The following is a 20607-nucleotide window of genomic DNA, read 5'->3' as shown; positions in this document are numbered from 1 at the left end:
TGATGTGAGCCAGAATGCCGCTGCCCGTTACATGGATGCACCTGTTACGTGCCAGGCCCTTCCTCTGGGGGAGCTGGGTGCAGAGTGTGGGAGCATGGAGGAGGGCGCTCTGAATGGAAGGGGGCATTTGTCCCAACTCCCAAGTCCAAGGACTGTAGGTGAGGCTCAGAGGCATTCCAGCCTCAGTGAAATCAGATTTCAAACCCAGGCAAGAAGGACTTTGGTGGGGAAGCGGCCCAGAAAAAGCCGGGGAAGGGGGGATTCTGGGCGCTGGCAGGCCAGGGTGCCGAGCCCCACTCCCCTCTGCTCTGTGCTGTCCTCCCCTGTAGAAATAGCAGCACGATGGACCTGACACTCTTCGCAGCTGAGGCCATCGCCCTTAACCGCCAGCTTTCTCAGCGTGAGGAAGACGAGCTGGCACAGTCATCCGAGTCCCTGGTCGGGGCCCTCTGCTCTGTGAGGCTTTCCCCTCCCTGCAAGTCACGCTTGGCCCGTCGAAGGGCCCTGGCCCAGGCAGGCCGCAGCAGCGACCCGGAACCGTGCCCAACTCCCGCCGCACTCTGACCCACTCCTGGCCACGACTTCCGAGACCTCAGCCTGCCTAGGCCCCGCCAAAGTCCGCAGGGCAAGCAGAAGAAGCTGCTCCATGGCCCCATCCTGGAGAAGGCCCTGAGATTACCACCCAACCCCCTATTTCCCCAGAGCCCTCCAGGAGAAAGCTCTATCCAAAGGGGTTGTCTTTGAAAAGGAAAGCAATCACTTGTCACTTTGCATAATCGCCTGCGGCAGGGACATCTCTCTGCTGGGCTCCTGCCCACCTGCTCACCCGCCTGCAGATCCGGGATCCAGCCTGCACTGCTGGGTGGCTGGCGCAGTGTTGGCTGGGGCTGCAGCCTTCAGGGAGCCAGTCTTGAGAAGCGGCAGCTGACAGAGGCTCTTTCCTCTCTGCACTGTCACACACACACCCCCAACACTGGTCCTTCCTCTGTCCTCCGGATGTCCTCCCCTTGGCTAAGCAAAGCCATCCCCTCAATTCAGGAAAGGGCAGGGAGCCTTCCACATTCAGGAGGCCAGATCACTCTTCCAGTCTGTAGCGCGGGAGAAGCACATAATCTTTCTTTGCCGGGACCAAAACGTGTCCCTCATTTATCATCCTCTTCCTTGTTTGGGATTGCTGCTGAAGTCCGTATTATTATTATTTTTTTTAAGTGTTCTTTTTAACCATGCACTTTCAGCAAAGATGGAACTTTAAAACTCCACTGCAAGCCGGATTTTCCAGAGCATGTAATGGTTTGCTCTTCCTTGAATGTCCAAGCATGTGAAAGATTTTATTCAACTGTTTCTTATTATTCTAACCAGTTTTAAGCTGTTAAGATGATGAGTGACTTCGAGGCTGTGTCTGCTGGAGGGCAGCATCAGTCCCGGGCAGTTAGAAGGGACTCTGTGCCCGATGTGGCACCAGATCGCCGGCAGCCCTGGTTCCAGCGATGGGCTGGCTGCTGCCGGAGAGCATGAAGGCGCATCTGGCCTCGGAGAAGCCGAGCTGCTCAGCTGCCTAAAGAAAATGGGTTTGTACAGGTCAGACACACAACACCACAATGCTATTTATACAATGTGCTTGTTTTAATAAAACTGTTTTAAATTCTAGCTGTGGCCTTCTGGGTGGTCCTTTATTCACCTGTGAACCTGAGAGGGAGACAGGCCTTCTGGAGAGGGGCCGAGTCCAGCCCAGTGGGGAGAAAGTGCCCCTAGTTAGGACCTCTAAATCTAGCCTCTCATTGGATCCGCAAAACAAGGTGGAGGAGATATCATTGCTCTTCTTCTTTTAGGTGAGAAAATGACGTTCGTCAACACTTATCAGAGAGGAGTAAGAAACAGCCCCTGTCCTGTAGCCTCTAGGGTCTCCCGATCAGGTGGAAGAGGTGGCATCAGCAACCGTCACACAAACTGGCTCCAAAAGATGCCTTAATAGGTGTACCCTGCGCCCAGGCCAGCCCCGCGCCCAGGTGGGAACAAAGGTCCCCTTTGTCTGGAGCAGCACCCAGCTTTTCCAGAGGATCTGTTGCTTGCCCAGGACTTGCCAGAGTTGGAACGAAGAAAAATGGTGCCTCACATCCTCAACTCTCATGTTCAACATGCCAAGGGCTCTCATGTGCTTTGTCCTGTGTCACCCTCAGAACCACACTGGAGAGGCCTGGGCTGGGGAGGGGCTTTATAAGCTCCCAAGGGGGTGGCAGGAGGGAAGTCTGAGGGGCTGGCAGCTTTTCTCCCCAGGGGCGAGGGGTGATGGGGTCACTCTAGGGGCTGTCCTGTGGCTTGGATGCCCCCATACTGACGCTGACATACTTGCTGTTGACAGTCTTCCCTTTGCAGCAACTGTTCCCACCCTCACATCCCATCTACCGGGAGCAGGATGGGTGGGAAAAACAGGTCTACAAATCTAAGCCTTTGGCCCAAAGTCTCCCAGTCCCTGGGGATTGGGAACCAGGGTATGAGTTTTATCTCGACTTCAGCCCCAACCGTCAGTCCTTCGGGTTGGCAGGCTGAGAGGTGATTTCTGGGGGCTTTCTGGACTCACTGCCCCCCCCCCATGCTGCTCTGGGTGCAGCTCCAGCCAGTTCTCAGGCTTCTCCACCCTCTACCAGGCTGCCTCCCCGCCCTGGTCCACCTGGTGAGGGCCCTGGCCCTCTTCACAGCCCCGCCTGGGCGCCACAGTGCCTACTCTGGTTTTGTTAGTGTCATTATGCGCTTACTAAGCAACAGCTGCTTGTGGAGAAATGTCCAGGCGTTATTTACTTTTCACAGAAGTCATGTGAGCTAAGGTACTATTATGTTACCCCACTTAGAAGAAGTGAGCAGAGAGAGCAGAGAAAAACCTAGATGTCCAGGTAGGAAGACAGAACTGGGATTCTTCCCTGAGAGACATGGGACCCAGAGCTGTGCTGCCTGGGTTCAAATCCCAGCTCTTTGCCCTGGGCAAGTTACTCAAACTTTGAGGGCAACGGTTTCTTCAACCAAAAATTGGGGGTGCTAGTGGTTTCCTCATGGTGCTGCTGTGCAATGATGGATTAATAAGTGCAAAGTTGCAGGCAGGTCCAGGCACTCAGAGCAAGTGCACGAGGCTGGCTGCGACTGTTCTGGTTGTTACAATGCTGTCTCTGGAGGCACAGTTCCTCAGCTATGGTGCCGGTGATGGAGACAAGTTTTCCCCCTCTCCTTGGCTTCTGTGGATGGAGATAGATCTGGGCTTTCCAAATGGGTCCGGCCTCTGGCCCCTTGTGGGGTTCTCCTGCCAACAAGTTGCTCTGCCCCTCTGGGCTAGGATCCCTGTCCCGAAAGGGCAGCCGTAGTACCAGAGGCAGAGTCTGAGTTTGGGCAACAAGGGTCCTGGGTTCTAGTCCCGCCACTCTTCACTCGGTGACCTTGGAAAGTCCTTTGCCCTTTCTGAGGCCCAGGCCACGCACCTGACTCTTCTAGGCAGTGGTGGGCATGGCAGACACACTGAGTGGGGCTCTGGGGCCTGGAACTGTGGCGGCCAGTCTGGTGGCTCTAGGGCTCAGGCGTGGACCGGGCCTTGGGAGAAAGCTGGCCCCAGCGGCCGACATGTCCCAGACCTCAGGCCTCCTGTGCGACCCCTGTCTGGGGGCCTGGGCAAGGAGGCCAAGTCTTCCTCCCTCCAGATGTCCACCTGCCTGAGCTCCTGGGGGCCCCTGTCCCTCCGGGCTGAGTGCCTCTCACCAGACCCTGCTCCCGAACAGCAGTGCCCTGGGCCCGTGCCAGCTGCTCCAGCTGCTTAGGTCTGGAGGGGAGCGAGGAGCCAGGTCCCCCCACGGCTGGCACTCTTGTTGCCATGGTAGCAGTTGCCTTGGAAGCCACTTCCCCGAGTTCAGCTTCTGAACAGTCTGGGAAGGCTGCCCGTCCCCCAGGGGATCGGTGCATTAATCACGCTCTTTTCCAGGGTCCTCACCCCTCAAGGAAGATAAACGGAACTAAGCCATGCCGAGGCCCCCGACTCTTCCTCCCCGCCCCACGCCAGCCCGGGACCCAACCAGCGCCTCTGGGAAGGGGAGAGCCTAGGCAGGCAATCCAGCTGCGACCTCGACAGGGAAACAAAGAGAGATTTTTGTGACGGGTCTCGGCTGTGACCCATGGCCTGCCCACGCGCTGGGGTCCAGAGGCCCAGGGGGCCCAGGCTTCCATGAGCAGGGCTCCGGGGCTTACGGGGAACAGGTGGGGCTTCCATCTCCGTTACCTGGTACAGGAAGCACATCAGCCAAGGGCAAGCTTCTATTTTCTTTCTCGCAGAGGAACAGCCTGTGTTGAGGAGAGGGTCAGCAAGCCTCCCCCTCTACATCAACCACTCGAGAGCAGGCCTCACAAAGATTTCCAGGAGCCTTTGGTGACACTCCCCCGTCCAGAGGGAAAAGATGAAGGCCTTGACTGAACACAAGGTCTCCCTCCGATGGCGTGTTGCCAGTTCCTCCACCTCAGATAAGGCAGGTTAGACATTCATGGACCCAGAAAGGCCAGAGCGCCGCCCCGCCGACGGGAACCCGGGCACTGAGGTTCGGTCAAGGGCTCTGGGGCGATGCTTTCTGTCCCCGGTGTTTCCCCATCTGTCTTGTAATGGAGCTTGGACAGGCGTGCAGTTCTGCGGTCTTGCAGCTGATACGGGCTTACAGTGTCTCTCCTCTGGATTTCCTCCTCCGACTGTGGGCCCTGAGGGATTTATGATGTCAGAAAGAAAAAAGAAAAAAATAATAACCCTCTAATTTAGAATTTGGTCTCCTTTTTAGAGGTTAGAGTGTTCTTCTGGAATCTGAAAACTCACTGTGCACAGGCGTCCCTGACTCCAGCCTCTGCCTTCTCCACTCCGCTTCAGCAGCCGGGCAAAGTGAGGTCCAGGAGGTGAGTGGCTGCCCAAGTCGCGCAGTGTGAGGTGCCCCGTCCTGCTGACCGCGGGAGCCGCTCTCGCCTTACTGCCCAGCCAGTGATGCAGACACCTCATGGGGGTGAGGACATTGACATTCCCAAAGCTCAACATCTCAGGGACACATTTTCATAGACAATTATTTTGACAGCTCCTTCTAAAACTAGTCAGTGGGGGATCAATTATGTGTGACAGAGACATGGGTTGTCATTTGATGCCTAATTAGAGGAATAATCAGACCTCATCCTGGAGAGAGGCGCGGGGGACGTTGGCAGCAGCCGCTGTAGCTGAGGAATGCCCACCTCTGGGGCTTCGTCTTCCAGGGGCAGGGGCTGCGGGGGCGGGGGGTTGGGGTGACACAGCCTGGGGTCCCGCTGGGGCTCTGCAGACACTCAGCAGAGGGCAGCAGCAGAGAAGCGGAGGAGCGAGGGGCAGGGGGCGGCTCGCTGGCAGGCGGAGGGCCTGGCCCTGTCAGGTGACAGACATCCAAACATCATAGGGGAGACAGAGGCACCCAAACAGAGGCCAGTTGGGTGGTGATGGGACCCTGGGAATAGTGCCAGCGGGAATCCCCAGGGCGGGATTCTGGAACCAGAATGGATCTGGGCCTCCCTGATCCGCAGAGGGCCAGAGAACGCAGCTGGCTGCAAGGACTGGGTCTGGGGGTGGCATAGGGCTGGGCTACCGCTGCCCAGCCTGGAATTGGTGGGTCCCACCAGTAGGACGGGAGTGCCAGCCAGGTCCTAGTCCTGACGCTGGCCACTGACACCCAGTCCCTGCCAATCCTTCTCCCCATTGTTTTCCTGCAAGCTCATGCCCCCGCTCCCTGCTCTTCCTTCTCAGCCCCCTGCCAGGGATTCTGGGAGGGCTCCCCTCTCAGCCTACGGCAACAAATGGGTGGATCCGGAGCCTGCCTGAGGAGAAGGAGGTCAGCCTCAAACCAGGACCCCCCAGAGGCTAGCAAGGGGGCAAGGGGAGAGCCCGAACTCACAGGAACACCTCTTTCTGTCCTCCTGTCCCTGTCACTGTTCCATCTCTTGGCCTCCCCCAGGTCCCCTCCCATGCCTGCCTCTGAGTCCCTGAGCAGACGCCCCATGTGCCAAATGACAGAAGACAGCAGAGTGGGCCCTGAGCACTGGCAGGGAGTCTCCTCACATCCCTGGCTGCTACACCCCGCAGGAAGCCCCCGGGCCATCCTGCCACCTCAGCCCGGCAGTGGACCCTAGGCTGAGTGCCCCAGCAGGCCCCTGGCGCAGCAGCAGCTCACATTGCAACCTCATGAATAACTCAGGACCTCCGTGCTGCCTGCGCCGCCCAGGAACCCGTGCCCCCTGGGCCAACCTCCTCCACTGCTTTAAACTTTAATAGGCCGAGGCCCAGTGGCCCGGAGCCAGTGCCGAGCAGGCTCCAGGCAGCCATGGCAGGATGTCCTGGGCAGGGGGGCTCAGGCTAAGCTCTCCTGAGAGGAAGCTAAGTGGGGCCGACCCCGTGGGGCAGGCCCGGCTTTCCAGAACTCTGACAGCCAAGGCAGGATGTGATCAGGCCAGAGTCCCAGGAGTGGCCCCCAGATTCAGGGGCCTTCAAAGGAGGAAGAGCAGGCTGCGGTGACCTGGCACGGATCCCAGGTCTAGGTGCCACTGGGGCCCTCAGGAGCGCAGTGGGATAGGGTTACCAGCCCCAGACCTTCCTGGCCAGAAATTCCCACTCTGAAGGCAGAGCTCCAAAAAAGACACATCCAGGAGGACTGGGACCTCCAGGGCTTTCCTTGGGACAGGCCCCACTAGCTGCAGACAGTACCCTGGGCAGGCCTCCATGGACATTCCCATCAGCAGCCGAGACTTCCGCTGCCTGCAGCTGGCCTGTGTGGCCCTCGGCCTGGTGGCTGGCAGCATCATCATCGGTGTGTCTGTGTCCAAAGCTGCAGCTGCTGTGGGTGGCATCTTTATTGGCGCGGCCAGTCTGGGTGAGCAGGGGCCGGGCTTGGAGAGGGAGCAGGGGCATGGTCAGGTGAATGGGAAATGGAGGGAAGGTAGAGGTGTGAGCAAGGCAGCCGGGTGTGGGTGCCGGGTGCAGGGAGGCAGAGCAGGGGTGTGGGGGGGTTCCTTCTGCCGGGGGTAAGGAGACTGTGGAGAAGGCAGCTGGTTGACACGCTCCTCTCTGGCTGCTCAGCCTCTTGGCCTTTAGTCCCAAGCCCTGGGCTCTTGGGTTTTTGGTGGAATCCATCAGCCTGTAGGGGGTGGGTTGACAGGGGGCAGGTAAAAAGAGGACAGAGGTCCCAGTAGGACACTCTGAGCCAAGATAGGACCCAGCTCAAACTGTTTCCTGTTTTCCTGGTGTATCTTGGCTGGGCATCTGTCTGTCCAGGCATCTGTCCATCTGTCTATCTGGGCCAGTCCCACTGATATCCCCACAATGATGCTGAGTACCATCCCTCTCCCCACTCCACCACCCTGGGGCAAAAGCAGAGCCAGAAGCACCAGCCTGATGGGTTCTTGGCATCCGTACATACAAACTCCTGCCAAGGGCCACAGACACTTGGTCTGGGGATGGAAGGGGACAGGAGGGGCAGGGCATGGTCCACTCTTCTGCTAACCCCTCCCCAGGACCGGGTGGAAAGGAGCCTGCTCGGAGCTCCCAGTGCTGCCCTGGGGGAGGATGGGCAGAGGAGAGTTGGTGGTGGTGGTGTCAGCAGGGCCCATCTCCAGCCGGCTGAGAAGGAAGGAAGCCAACCGTGCTAATCACCTGGACAGGCTGGAGCCAGAAGCCTGGGCCTTCACAGCCTTGGAGCCCCTTCCCTATAGAGGCACTACTCCCTGTCCCCTCTCAGGGCCTGGTGTTGGGGAGCCACCAACGTAACTGTGGGTGCGTAAGCGTGAGGCTGTGAATGGGGCTCCGCAAAACTCCCAGCCCCACGCTTACGCATCCATAGTCCCAACCTGCACACTCACACTCCTCCCGTGCGCATCTATATCGCCCTCCGAAACCACCCCCAGGCTCACAGCCTACGCACAGCTTCGTGCAGCCTGCACCCACCAGGCCCCCTCCCCTCTCTCAGAACCCCTCTGCCTCTCTATTTCCAGGGCTCCTCATCTTGGCCTACCCCTTCCTAAAGGCTCGGTTCAACATGGACCACATCCTGCCCACCATAGGTGAGTCCTCTCCCCAGCCCCCAGCAGAGCCCTCTTCCCGGGTCTGCCATGTGTACATCTGAGGCACACTGCGTGGTGGAGCCAAGCCCATGCGTGTGACTGTACGGGTGGGTGTGTTGGAGTTGCTGTGTGGTGTGTGTGTGTGTGGTGTGCTGGCATTGCCATGACTACAGTGCAGCCGACTCCAGCCTGTTGCTGCAAATGTGCCTCAACCAGCCCAGAGCATCAGAACTCCCATCTTTCCCTGAGGGAGTTTCCAACTCCCCCAAAGCCTCCAAGATCTCCAGATAAATGCATTTCATTCCTTGAGCCCCCATAAACACCCTCTACCACCCCTAAGACCTCAGGACCCTTGTAGAGCTCCTTAATTCATCTCAAGCTCCCCACATTCCTGCTGCCACCTCCATCAATCCAGGCAGGGGGCTTCACATATCCCTAGTTTTCCCATGTCGCCCACCTTCTTAAAAGGTTTGCCATCTGGGCAGCCTGAGTGGCTCAGCAGTTTAGTGCTGCCTTCAGCCGAGGGTGTGATCCTGGAGACCCGGGATCGAGTCCCACGATGGGCTCCCTGCATGGAGCCTGCTTCTCCCTCTGCCTGTGTCTCTGCCTCTCTCTCTCTGTGTGTCTCTCATGAATAAATAAATATCTTAAAAAAAAAAAAACAAAAACAAAAAGTCTGCCATCTTCCCCTTCAAGGGCCTGTTTCTTCCAACTCGGCTCCCAAATCATCCCAGATCATGTGGGAGACCTAAAGGAATGTGGTGGAGCTGAGACAGCAGCAGGGATGTAGATGAGCCAGCAGGGAGGACTTCCCTGCCCGATGCAGGACTTGATCTGAGAATGGCTTAGTAACCCGGGGGTCTGGGGGGGGTTTGTTCTTATCCCGCAGGGAGCCTGAGAATCCACCCCCACCCAGGGCCAGACCATGCGGAGGGAAGATCCAGTGCCAATGGCAATAAAGAGGGTAAGTGTTAAAAACTCCAGAGTCCCTCTTCCATCTTTGCCCTCTGGCTGAGCAGCTTGTGCAACCCAGGGAGAAGCCTTGACACTGCCGGACACTGCCGTCTGCAGGAGCCAACAGATTTGGGCAGTGCTCCCATGCGTTTGGTCAAAACCCTTCTTGCTCCCAGCTGAGCCGGGCTCCTCCTGTTTGACCTCAGGGCTTCTCCTTCGTGCCCAGCATGGACACTGGGACTGTCCCTGGGTCCCACATTCCAGGCTCTGCTCTGACTCTCTTCTCCCATGATGGAATCCCAGCTCAGAGCTGGTATCTGAGACGGAACATCTTCTCCTCCCATCTCCGCACACTGGAAAATTCTAGGGCAGGAGTTTCTCAAAGATGGCCTCGGCCCACCACGCCTGCCACCAGGGGTTTAGGGGACTGAACCCCCACCAAAGGTCCCATTCCAGACCCTGCTCCCAAACACCATATATTTAAGTCTGTTCCTTTCTCAAAACAGCCATATGAGGGAGGTACTGTAATGAGGCCCACTGTATATGGGAGGCAACTGAGGCACAGGGAGATGGAGTAAGGCAACCAGGAAGCAGTAGGGCCAGAACTGGAGCCCGGAGTCCTCTCTCTAACCACCCCCACCATGACCCCATCCTCCTGAAGGGCCATCTGACCATCTAGGACCCTTTCAATTCAGCTGAAACTGGCCCCTTGGCCCCGTCTCTCTCCCCCGCGGTCCCTCTGGGATCTCTGCCCCGGAACCTGTCTGCTCAGGCAGCCCTGTCTTGGTCTCTCCCCCAGGAGCCCCCAGCAGCCTGTCCACGGTGAGCAGAACACTGGAGAAGCTGAAGCCGGGGGGCCGGGGGGCCGGGGAGGGCTGAGGCCGGGGCCGAGGGGCTGCACCCTCCTCCCCACCGCCCTGCTCCCACAGCCCTCCTGGGTCCAGACCAGAGGCGAGCCGGCCCCCGAGGTACCAGCCCTGCGGTCGCCTGAGCAAAGCTCTTGCAGATGGATTCCCCGGGCAGCGCAGGGCAGGGCCTGAAGCCAGGTGCCGCTGGGGGCCCACGGGTGACCCTTGGGTCAGGCTTTTGACCCGGGTTTTCCCTCTGGACTGCAGCTCAGCGTCCTTCCCTTTCTGATCCACTGACTGGTTGCTCTGGAATTTGGGGCCAGAGAGACCTCAGTCTCTTGTTCCAGGCGGGCCACAGAAGCGAACCACAGGCCCACAGGAACCACAGAGGGGATGCCCCTCAGCCCTGAGCGCCTGGCCCTGGGCCTCTAGAGCTCAGTGGCTACACAGAGGGGCTGGACCAGAGTCTTTCAGGTTCTCAGAAACTCTGGGCAACTCCTCAGGGACGGGCTCTTGGCAGCAATGAACCAGACAGCAACAGGTCTGGGACAAACAAAATGGTCACTGCCATGACACGGAGGCCAGGTGAGGCGCCGCCCTGGAGGCTTCCAGGAGGAGGTGGCTCTGGAGCTGGGTCCTGTCTTGAGACTTTTGTATGTGATTCCACCATTCAAGGCTTTTTGTGACCTGACTCCAGACAAGATCTCCGGCCTTGCCACTTGTGCCCAGCCTCTCACTGCTCCTGGACAATTTCTGACATTCCAGCCTCCAAGTCCTGGCTTGTGTCCTCCTAGAGGCCTCCTAGTCCTGTCTGCCTATCAAAAGCCCCCACCTTGAAAGGCCCAGTTCCAAGGATCTCCGTTACACAACACCCTCCTTGTCCTCTCCCTGTGCCTCTGTCTCCCTCTCTCCACAGTGTCTAGCAGGCTGAGGGCTTCTTTCTCACGAAACGTTTATTAATCCTACTGAAACCTACCATATGTTGCCCTTTTCTGATCACCATCAGGGTATACAGTAGGTGCTCAATAAATGTTAGTGGCTTAAATTTAATGGAAAACCAATTCCCCAGTCTTTCCCTGGAGGGCCACGTCATGGCCCCCATGTACCCACAGGGTTAGAGGCAAGGAGGCCCTGGCCCAGGCATGTATGCTGTGCAGCAAACATTGCTACACTCTCCATGCCTCTCCTCACTCACCTACGTCCTCAAGGTGGAGCAGGTGTTTGACTGCCACAGAGTCACCATGTGGCCTCTGTCCTGGTCTGTGAGAAGAGGACAAGCTAGGAAGAATCTCATTGCTCAGAGATCGGTGAAGATGACACCTCTTCTGGGAAGCCTCCCCTGACTTCACTGTGCTCCCACAGCCCCAGGGCTTCCCGCCGTCACAGCACACATCACTCTGAGTGGTCCTTGTCTACTTCCTCTCGAGAGCAGGGGCCAGAGGACCAGGCACACAGGTACCCAGTGGATGTCGCAACACCAAACCCGAGGGAGAGACCACCTCAGTATACAGATGGTAAAGCTGAGACCCTCCAGAGAAAGGGACTCATGGAGTCCTGTGGGGAGATCTGACCTGCTAGTCTGGGGAGTTAAGGAAGGCTTCCTGAGGGAAGTGACGTCCGGATACACCCTGAAGGTTGAGCTGGAGTTAGCCCTGTGAAGGGAATCACCTGCGGTTCAGAGGACACTCTGAAGTGGAGGGTGCTTGGTGCAGGCAGCCCCGTGGAAGTCACAGCCCTGTTGACCCATCTGGAGGACTGACCAGGCTGGGGCTGGAGTCTGGGGATGACTCACATCCTGCCTCTGCTTCCCCCACAATCTGGGAGCAGGGGGTGCTGGGCAAGAAGCTGTAGGGCCTTGTACCTCAGTTTCCTCATCTGCAGCCAGAGGACGGGTGGCGCCCTGGTGCCCTCTTTTCCAGGGCCACTGTCAGGAGGAAGGTTCCTAGCACACGGTTCGGGTCAGGAAGGGTTTAGGAATGGAGGAGCAGATGAATGAAGGCAGAGGCTGGAGGAGATGCTCTTGCAGCTGAACCCCTCCAGGTTCTGGAAATCAGCACCTCGGTCTCCCACCCAGCGCTCCCTCCCCACCCCTCACCCCCAACAGGCCCTTAGAGATCCCTCAGGGAGCCAGTGTGGCCTCCTGTAAGGGGCTGGTGGCCACACCCCATTGTGGGGTGCGGGATTGTGGGCGGGGACTGGGGAAGGGGGGCTGAGAGCAAGCCCCCTCCCCAGGAAGCCTCCCGCGCAGCTGCACCCGCCCGCTCCCCGAAGGTGGGGGACCCCCTGGGCCCGACGGAACCGCCGCTGCACCCCTGGCTCCGTGGAGGGGGGGGTGGCAGGGTCTGCATCCCCGGCCCCCAGGGTCCGGGCGGGAGGCCGCGGGGTGCCGGGAGCTCAGTGCGGGGCGCCAGAAGCCGCCAACCCGGAGGAAGGAAGGGGAGAGAGGTGGCGCGGGAGCCCGAGAGCCCGGGAGCCGAGGGGCCCAGCGGCCGCCTCGACGCTGCGCGAGGGACGCCCGGACCCGCGGCCCGCGCCTCCCCGCACCGCCCCGCCTGGGGCCTCCGGGGCCTGCGCTCCCCACTCCCGGGCCCCCCGGGCCCCCCAGCCCCCCGCGCCCGCGAGCCCCTGCCCTCCTGCTGGCCCGAGCTGCTCCGAGCCCCTCCGACCGGCTCAGGCAAGTGAAAGCCCCAGGGGGCGGGGAGGCTGGAGGGGAAGGGGGGCCGGGAGGGAGGCTGGGGAGGGGGGACTCCCTGCAGCCGCCGAAGCCCGGGAGGGAGTGGGGCCCGGACAGGACGTGGGGACTTGTAGCCTGGGCCAGACTTCTCGGAAAAGAGGCGAGAAAGACGGAGCGGGAGAAGGGGACAGACGGCCTGGGGTGGCTGCCTGGGGCCCCTGTGCTGGACCCTCCCCCTCCCTGCTCTCTAGCCACCCCCCCACCCCCCCCACCCCCCGAGAATCTGCCCAGGACCCTCCACCAGTCCCTGCCCAGGCTCGGGTCATCAGGGAATCAGAGAGAGGCGGGCACACGGTCACTTCAAAACCAGGACACAGGTGAAGCCAGGAAGGCAGGAGACCCCTGTGACCAACTCCTCTCTTCACTGTTTGTTTCCCCAACATTCCTTGGGTACCTGGGGACAGTCGGGCACTTGGCTGCAAGGTGGATATAATGCCCGCCCTCCGGGAAGAAGGTTGGAGGATGCAGACCTGGACACCCGACTTGACCTGCTGATCTGGGGAGTTAGGGAAGGCTTTCAGAAGGAGGTGAGCTCCCGGCTGCACCCCGAAGGTTGAGCTGGAGTTAGCCAGGTGAAGGGAAAGTCAACCATGTTTCAGGTGGAATTGCAGGGGGCATCATGTTCGCCTGACCAAACCTGGTGAGTTCAGCTCCGCTTGAGCAAAATCAAGGGGGCCACCTGGAAGAAGCCAGCCAGGAGGGCAGCAGTGGGGCGCCCAGGAGGGATGCAGCTGTGAGGGAGAGATGGGGAGGGGTGGGCAGGATAGCCATGACGTTGAACAGGAAGGGATGGATTGTAGAGATCCTCAGATGGAAGAATCTGCAAGGACTGGTGATGGATGGGCTTGGAAAGGTGTGGAGGAAGGCCAGAGCAAGAAGGGAGAGCGAGGGTGAACCCCAGGTTTCTGGTTGGGAGTCTGGGCTTTGGGGGAGAAGGTGAAGTTTTCAGGAGCCTGTTTCCAAGAGGGAGAGAATACTTCCAGAAGGGAGGCTTGAGTTGGGCCAAAGCTGTGGTAGCTAAGGACTGAACTGTAGGGAGGCAGCTGGTGGCCCCGGAGAGAGCCGTGCGATGGGACAGAAACCAGACTGGAGTAGAAATGAGTCTTCCCGAGGTAAAGTGTAGACAGGCAGGGAGTGTAGACCGTGCTTGGAAGGAGGGGAGAGGGTGTTAAGTGGAGGCGGATGTGGGGTAGAAGGAGGGTCTGGTTGTGTTCTAGGATGGCAGAGGCATGAGTGCTTCCAGGAGGAGGTGCAGGCACAGTGAGGGGGCCCCCAATGAGCACTGCCCCGGCAGGGGGCGGGTTCCCCGGAGCCTTGAAGGCCTGAGTGATGCCAGAGACGTGCTAGCTAGTGATTTGCTTTTCACCTGTGAGGCTTAGCAGTTTGGGCGTAGACTTGGAAGAAGCAGCCCCACTGAGGTAGAGTGGGCTTTGCGGTGGGGGGGGGGGGGGGGGCTTTGGCAGAAGGATGAAGGAGAAAGTGAAACTGCAGGACCAGGTAAATTGCAAGGGGAGTCACTGAGGTGAGGTGGCACAGCAGGAGGCTCCGAGGAACTGCTGAGAGCTCCGGGGCTGCCCCTGGCCGGCTAGAGGCCCTGCAGGGTCCCGGCTGAGAGCGCAGCCTAGCTGTGCATCCTGGATCTGCCATGTAGTGTCACCGTGTCTGTGACCCTGGGCACGTCATGTGACCTCTCGAACCTGTGTCCCCATCTGGAAACAGAGATGGCAATAGCCTGTGCCTATAGAGTCGTCACGGGACTGACCTGAAATGACACGTAACTCAGATTGAGGGCTCAGAAGGGTGTTCGGCACAGAGGAGGTGCTGTAGCAATAAGCTTACGGTCAAGGGTAGGATGGCAGGCTTCTGGGAGGTGGAAGGGCTTGTGGTGCTGACAGGGGCGACCAGGCGCCCGGGAGGGGGCTGGTGAGGGAGAGGCTCCCTGAGCTGGAATGGAGGAGTTGGGCGCTGGAGCTGAGGAGCCAGCCGACCAGGAGGGCGCAGGATGGGGCGGTTGTGGCAAGGATGCTGAAGTCTCGGGGTGGGGGACTTGGGCAGGAAGGCCACCTCCACACTGGGCAGCCCCCGTCCTTCCCTCCGCTCCTCCCACTTGCTCCAGGCAGCTGGCAGAGGGGAGGCAAGGCCCAGACTGAGGCTGGGAGCCAAGTCTGGCCACAGACCCAGCCCCTGCTGGGGGCTGTGGCCCAAGGAGTGTGGTGGGCAAGTCCGAGCCCCCGGGGCAGCCAGGAGCACCTCGCCCGGCTCAGTGTGGACTTGGTATGTGGCCCCCAGAGCCCATGTTCCCGGGGCCCCCAGCAGTGCGGGAAGCTGGGGTCCACTGGGCTGGCAGAGACCATCAGCCCAGACGCCCACTTTCCCGTAGTGAACCTGAGCCCAGAGCGGGGGAGCATCAAGTACCCTGAGCCTTTGCAGGCACAGGGACCCGCTGTAGAGGGGAGGGCACCAGCAGCACAGCTAGAATGGAACTCCCATCACCCTTCCCCGAGGCCCCAGCTCTCCTTATCACCAAATCACACACATGCACGCATACACACACACACACACACACACACACACTCCCAGGCAGAGAGAATTCTCCAGAGCACGTCTACTGGGGAGAAACTCCTTTCCACTGGATAGACAGGCAACTGAGAGAGTGTCTGTCTGTGTGTTGGCCTGTGTGTGCAGCTCTCAGAGTGTACTATGGCTGCGTTTGTGTTTCTGGGTATGTCTGGTCACTGAGTGTGCGTGTGTGTGCACATGCACATGCACTCAGGGATTGGGAGAATGGAGCCCAGGAGCCAGACATAGGATCTGGGAGGCCACACCTTCAGACTTCATCCTCGAGCCTTAGTTGCAGCTTGGGGAATCTGTGAGGGGACAGGGGTTGACTGGGGTGGGGGTGGGAGCAGCTCTTTGGGCTCCGGGGAGGCACAATTCAGTTGGCAGGAGCTGAGAGCTTTCAGGGCAGTGAGTAAGCCGGCACTGACTAACGGTGGTGTGGGAGGTTCCCTGAGGATAGGAGAGGGTGGGGATAGAGACCATGCTAGAAGTGTTAGTTGGTCCAGATTTTCAGGGACTGAGGGGGAAGAGAAGGGCTAAGATTAAGGGGAGTGGTTTGGGGGGTTTTCCTAGTGAGGAGTAAAGAACCAGGCTGAGCAAACCCGGGACTCGATCCCACCCGGAGGATGGGCACTCGTGGCTAGTGCCTGGACTCAAGCCCCAACCCCTCTGCCCAGAGGATCTTGAGCCCTTAGAGCAGGATCCTGGGCTTGGGAGGCCTGGCAGCTGCCACTGGTCAAGCAGCTGCTCTTGTAGAACCGGACATCCCAGATCCATGGACTGGGCCAGGGGAGGAAGTGACCAGCTGATCTGATGGGGCTTCAGGCAGGGACCCCTTTCCATGACCTCTTGCCTCCACCTACTGAGGGCCACCCTCCGTGGGCCCCAAGCATCTTGATGATTAGCTGGATAGTGATCAGTTGCTTTATTTTTTAAAATAGTCAAACATCTCTATACCTTCTAGTAAGCAGAAACTCTGGTGTAGGGGAAACATGGGCCTTTCAGCCTGACACGTCTGGGTTTGAACCCGAGCTTTACTTGTTACAACTGAGTAAAGCAGAGAAAGTTCCTTCACCTCTGCAAGGCTTGGTTTCCTCCCAGTGACCTGGGTTCAGGACTGTAGCAGCTCGCAGGGGGGTAGTAAAGATTCACCGTATTAGCATAGGCACAATGTTCCGCACAGAGTCACTGGTCACTGGGAGAGCCCCTCCCGCATAATCAGAACCCCTGGGCAGCAGGTGGCTTCTCAGGGCAGTGACACAATCCCAGCCCAAAACAAAGAACAGCCCTATCCCAGATCAATGTATCATTTTTAAGAAACATAGAAAAGAAAAATATCAATTTTTAAGAAAAATATCAATATTTTAAAGAAAAATATTGATATTTTTGATATTTTGATGGTAATTTCTGACAGGTTCTCATTGTCACCTCCACAAAGCACAGGTAGTTGAATGAGATAGCAGGTTGAGGAGTTCAGAGACAATAACCCGGCTAATCCTTTCCCTGCATTTAGGCAGCTGAGGCATAGAGAGTGGCCCAGCCCTCCCAAGTTGCCCAACCAAACCAAAGTTGATAGTCTTGGTCTTCTGAGGCCTCGCCTCTGGTGTCTGCCTCTGCTCCAAAGTGGCCTAGACTCCCAAACAGAGACTGCAAGGCCTCTCCTGCCAGAGGCAGGGCAGCAGGGAGGGTGACTGCTTGATCGGGGTCATGGGCAGTGGAATGACAATGGTCAGGGCTCTTCCTGGGTGGGAAAAGCATGGTTCTGGTCTGGCCTGGGCCATAGCCTCCCTCCCTGTACCTTCTCATTCTAAGCCTCAGTTTCTCCCATCCATTGATGAAGGCTTTGAACTAGGTGACTTCACCAGCTTAGCAGCCTGGGGTGCTCACTAAAGAGAAGGCATGTTCTAGTCCCAACAACTTATGATTCAGAGCAAGGACCATCCCTATAGAGAGGCTTGAAGGATTCGGGAAAGAAGAGCATCATCTCAAAGCCTCCTGCTTCTGAAACTAAATGCTCCAGAAGTGATGCAGCTGGAAGTGCTGCGGGTACACAATTCATTGGCCAGAACCACTCACATGGCTCCACCTAGTCACAAATTGTCCAGGAAGTACAATCTTTTCTCTTTCCTTTTTTTTTTCTTTTTTAAAGATTTTATTTATTTATTTATTTGACAGTGAGAGAGTGCACAAGCAGGGGGAATGGCAGTGGGAGACGGAGAAGCAGGCTCCCGGAGGAGCAGGGGGGCCGATTCGGGATCCAGGCTCAATCCCAAGACCCTGGGATCACTACCGGAGCTGAAGGCAGCTGCTCAACCAACTGAGCCACCCAGGCGCCCCCAGGAGGTACAATCTTAACATGTGTTCAGAAGGGAGAGAACGAGAGATCTAGTGAAGAGCACCAGGGACACCCCACAGCAGAGCCAGCCAGAGCACCCGCCTCAGAACAGTACCCAACATCACGACAGCCCCGGCTGCAGGGCCGCAGTCCCACAGAGGGAGAAGGAGGCACAAACTGAATTGCAGTAGCTGGGCAACCTCAACATCTCAACCCTTTGCCCTGGACATCCCAATCAGCCAGGGTGGAGACACCCACCAGCCCTTGGCCCTCTCTCTGCCTGGGGTGGGGCCTCTGGGAGTAGGTTCATTTTCCAGAGTCAGCTCTGCCTCCCAGGAGCCAATGGGGATCATTCACTGACAATTAGTACCCAGAAGCTCAGCCCCTCCTCAGTGCTGGGTGTTGCACTGAGTGTGTGAAGCCAAAAGGAGAAAAGTGAGTTTACCTTTCTGGAGACAGGCACAGAACACGCCAGCCCCCTCTGCTGTTGTTGACATTTGAGCAGTGTAAGTGCCGATTACAAGAGCTTATCTACAGGCCATGAGGAGAGGTCAAGCCCCATGCTCCAGTCACTCAATGAGCATTGAGGACGTGTGGCACTAGGCCAGCTGAGAGCCCAGCAACCAGGTTTCAGGTCCTGGCTGCACCACAGCCACTCAGAGTGGGTGAATTTAGCTCATCTTTTTGTGCTTCAATAGCCTCATCTATTAAACGAGGATATAACAGTAATACCTAATCCCATGCAGTAAAAACTAAAGCAGAGGTTACTGCAAACAGAGAGGCCAGGCAGAGAAAGGCTGCCCCGAGTGAGGAATGTGCTGGCCCTCCCTGGCCCTCGCCTTCGCTTTCACTCGCTCAGTCTTCAGATTCTCTCCTACCCCACTGTGTGCAGGCTTTGGACACCTGGGAAGGACCATTCAGGTGCCAGCCCTGAGGCACTCTCACCCGAGGGAGAGATCAACCGTCCTGGTTCCATACTCTGAGCAGCGTGTCCAGATCTGAGCCGTTGCAGCCCCCTTCTCTGGCAACCACCACCGTGACAGCGTGGGTGACAGTTACTGTTCAAAGCACTTGATTCAGCTGAAAGCATCTGGCCCCCCGGGCCAGACACAAGGTCATTAGGTCCTGGTCCTGGCTCTCAGACCGGGAAACTGCTAGACCTCTCTGGGCTTCAGTTTCCTCACCTGGACCAGATGGGGCTTGAGCAGATGATTTTTTTTTCTTATATATTTTTAAATTGGAGTTCGATTCGCCAACATATAGTATAACACTCAGTGCTCATCTCCTCAAGTTCCCCCCTCGGTGCAGATGATTTCTAAGGCTGCATGCCTGCTTCCACGTGGGGGATGGAGGAAGTTGTCTAACTTCCGGGAGCTGACACCCACCCTCTAATTAGGACGACTGAGTCTCATTTGATGAGCACTTTACAGCCATTCACTCAATTAATTTAATTAATGCAGGAAGGCTTCCTGGAGGAGAGGAGCTGGAGGGACAGCGCCCGGCCGGGGCCTAGAGAGGATGGCAAGACCGGCCTCCGCGGACTGCAGGGCCTGAGTGGGGGAGCCACGGCCGTCTTCCCACCCAGGCCGCGGGCAGAAGCCGGGCCCCCTCCCGCCATGTGGGCCGGGCCGGCGGGCGGCGGGCCGCAGCCGGAGCCCCCCCCAGGCCCATGCGGCCCGCGGACGGGAGGCGCGCGGGGGCCGCGGCCCGGGGCCGTCGCCCGCGCTCTTCTGCGCCTGCGGCCTGTGCGTGCTGCTGGCCGGCCTGAACGTGACGCTGCGGGCGCCCTGGCCTCCTGCCCGCCGCGGGGCAGCGCGCCGCTCGTCCTCGTCGTGGGGCCCGCGCTGCTGGCGCTGGCGCTCGGCTGCTTCGCCGCCTGCTGCGCGTGTAGCCGCCGGGGCCCCGCGCTCCCCGCGCGCTCGGCGGCGGCCCCGGGCGGGGCGGGGGCGGGGCGGGCCGCTGGCGCTGGCGCTGGAGAGCAGCGAGCGCCCGGCGCAGGACCCCACGGCCGTGCAGCTCAGCCCCGCCGCCTCGGCCGCGTCCTCGCCCTCCAGCCCCGCGCCCGCAGCGCCGGGCCCCAGCTCAACCCGGGCCGGCAGCGCGTCGCCCCCTCGCGGACCCGGGGCCGGCCCGACGCCCCGCCCGGCAGGCCCGGAGCGCGCCCCCTCCGTCGGTGCCGCTTGAGAAAAAAGGAGGCGGCGGAGCGGGAGAAGGGCGAGACGAGGGAGATTCCGTAGGGTCCGGTGCTTCGCAGGTGGCTCCTGCGTCCCCCCTTGGGGACCTCTGGAGGGGAGGATGCCACGGTGCGGGGCCGCGCCCGCCAGAGGAGGGAGACGCCGGGCCCTGCTTCCCCTCCCCCCAGGCTCGACGGAACCGGCCACGTGGGCGCCGTCAGCCGAGCCGCCCTGAGGGGGACTCACTCCCTGCAAGGCCCGGACCCCAAGGGGCCGCAGCAGGGCGGGGAGGCATGTCACCGGGCTGTCTCCTGCCCCTGCGCGCTGCCAACGGCCCCAGCTTCCCCTCCGCCCTCCCTGCCCTCCTGGTCTCTACCCCAACATGATCTTTTGGGCGCAGCGGGGTGGGGGGGTCCCGAGGTAGAGCAGGGTGGAGCACGCCCCTGGTAGAGGGTGAATGGGGGCAGGCTGCTCCACCCCGGAAGGCCTCCGTGTGGTCCGCACTGCGCCTTCCCGATGTGCTTCGCTCCTCAATAAAGCACCTTCTGGGTCGAGTCCACCGTGATGGTGCAGCTGGGAGGGACAGGCTGACCAGGGAGCTGTTAGCCGAGCAGCCTTAACCTGGGGTCCTCCCAGCCCACTGCTTCATCTGCTTAGCACCAGCCCCTCCTGGAGACCTGGAAGGGGACCCCAGGGGTGAGGCCTGTGTGACTGTGAACATCCGCAGGAGCAGGCCTGAGACATGGGGCCCTGGATGCACATGAGTGTGTCTGTGCGTGGGGTTGCCTGGCTAAGTGTGTGAGGTGAGGAGTGTGGGAGTATTTGGGTGACACTGTCTGACATCACACATGAATGTGAGCATGTGTGGGTATGTGTGGTGGTGATTGCGGGGGGTGAGTCACCCATTGAGGAGGCTGAGAGAAG

The 20607-nt window shown here is 59.3% G+C and overlaps 3 protein-coding genes across 8 annotated transcripts in view; all 3 read left to right on the top strand.

Moving 5' to 3' along the window:
* MKNK1 (MAPK interacting serine/threonine kinase 1) overlaps positions 1-1661 on the top strand; it is a 42561-nt gene extending 40900 nt beyond the window's left edge. For 3 of the 4 annotated variants that reach the window (XM_041738973.1, XM_041738970.1, XM_041738971.1), the window contains one exon: positions 330-1661. In XM_041738973.1, coding sequence (XP_041594907.1) covers positions 330-564 — 235 coding nt within the window. In that variant the 3' untranslated portion in view covers positions 565-1661. The remainder of the gene's footprint in view (positions 1-329) is intronic. The other variant, XM_041738972.1, reaches the window with a different exon arrangement.
* Positions 1662-4662: 3001 nt separating this feature from the next.
* KNCN (kinocilin) lies at positions 4663-10901 on the top strand. 3 transcript variants are annotated; one of them, XM_041739066.1, is made up of 4 exons: positions 6743-6893; positions 8011-8079; positions 8969-9043; positions 9833-10901. In XM_041739066.1, exons 1-4 carry the CDS (start codon positions 6743-6745, stop codon positions 9910-9912), a joined length of 375 nt encoding a protein of 124 aa, XP_041595000.1. In that variant the 3' UTR covers positions 9913-10901. The 3 variants fall into 3 exon arrangements, 2 of the variants coding, with proteins under 2 accessions (XP_041595000.1, XP_041595001.1); XR_005985319.1 differs by lacking the exons at positions 6743-6893; positions 9833-10901 and adding an exon at positions 4663-4908 and having other exon boundaries at positions 8969-9008; XM_041739067.1 differs by lacking the exon at positions 8011-8079.
* Positions 10902-13684: 2783 nt separating this feature from the next.
* TMEM275 (transmembrane protein 275) lies at positions 13685-19693 on the top strand. The gene is given in 4 exon segments (XM_041738003.1): positions 13685-13727; positions 19095-19283; positions 19286-19445; positions 19447-19693. Coding segments are annotated over 4 exon segments (639 nt in total).
* The last annotated feature ends 914 nt before the right edge of the window (positions 19694-20607 follow it).

Source organism: Vulpes lagopus, chromosome 23 (assembly GCF_018345385.1).
Source record: "Vulpes lagopus strain Blue_001 chromosome 23, ASM1834538v1, whole genome shotgun sequence".
Lineage (NCBI taxonomy): Eukaryota > Metazoa > Chordata > Mammalia > Carnivora > Canidae > Vulpes > Vulpes lagopus.
This window is presented reverse-complemented; position numbering and strand designations above follow the sequence as displayed.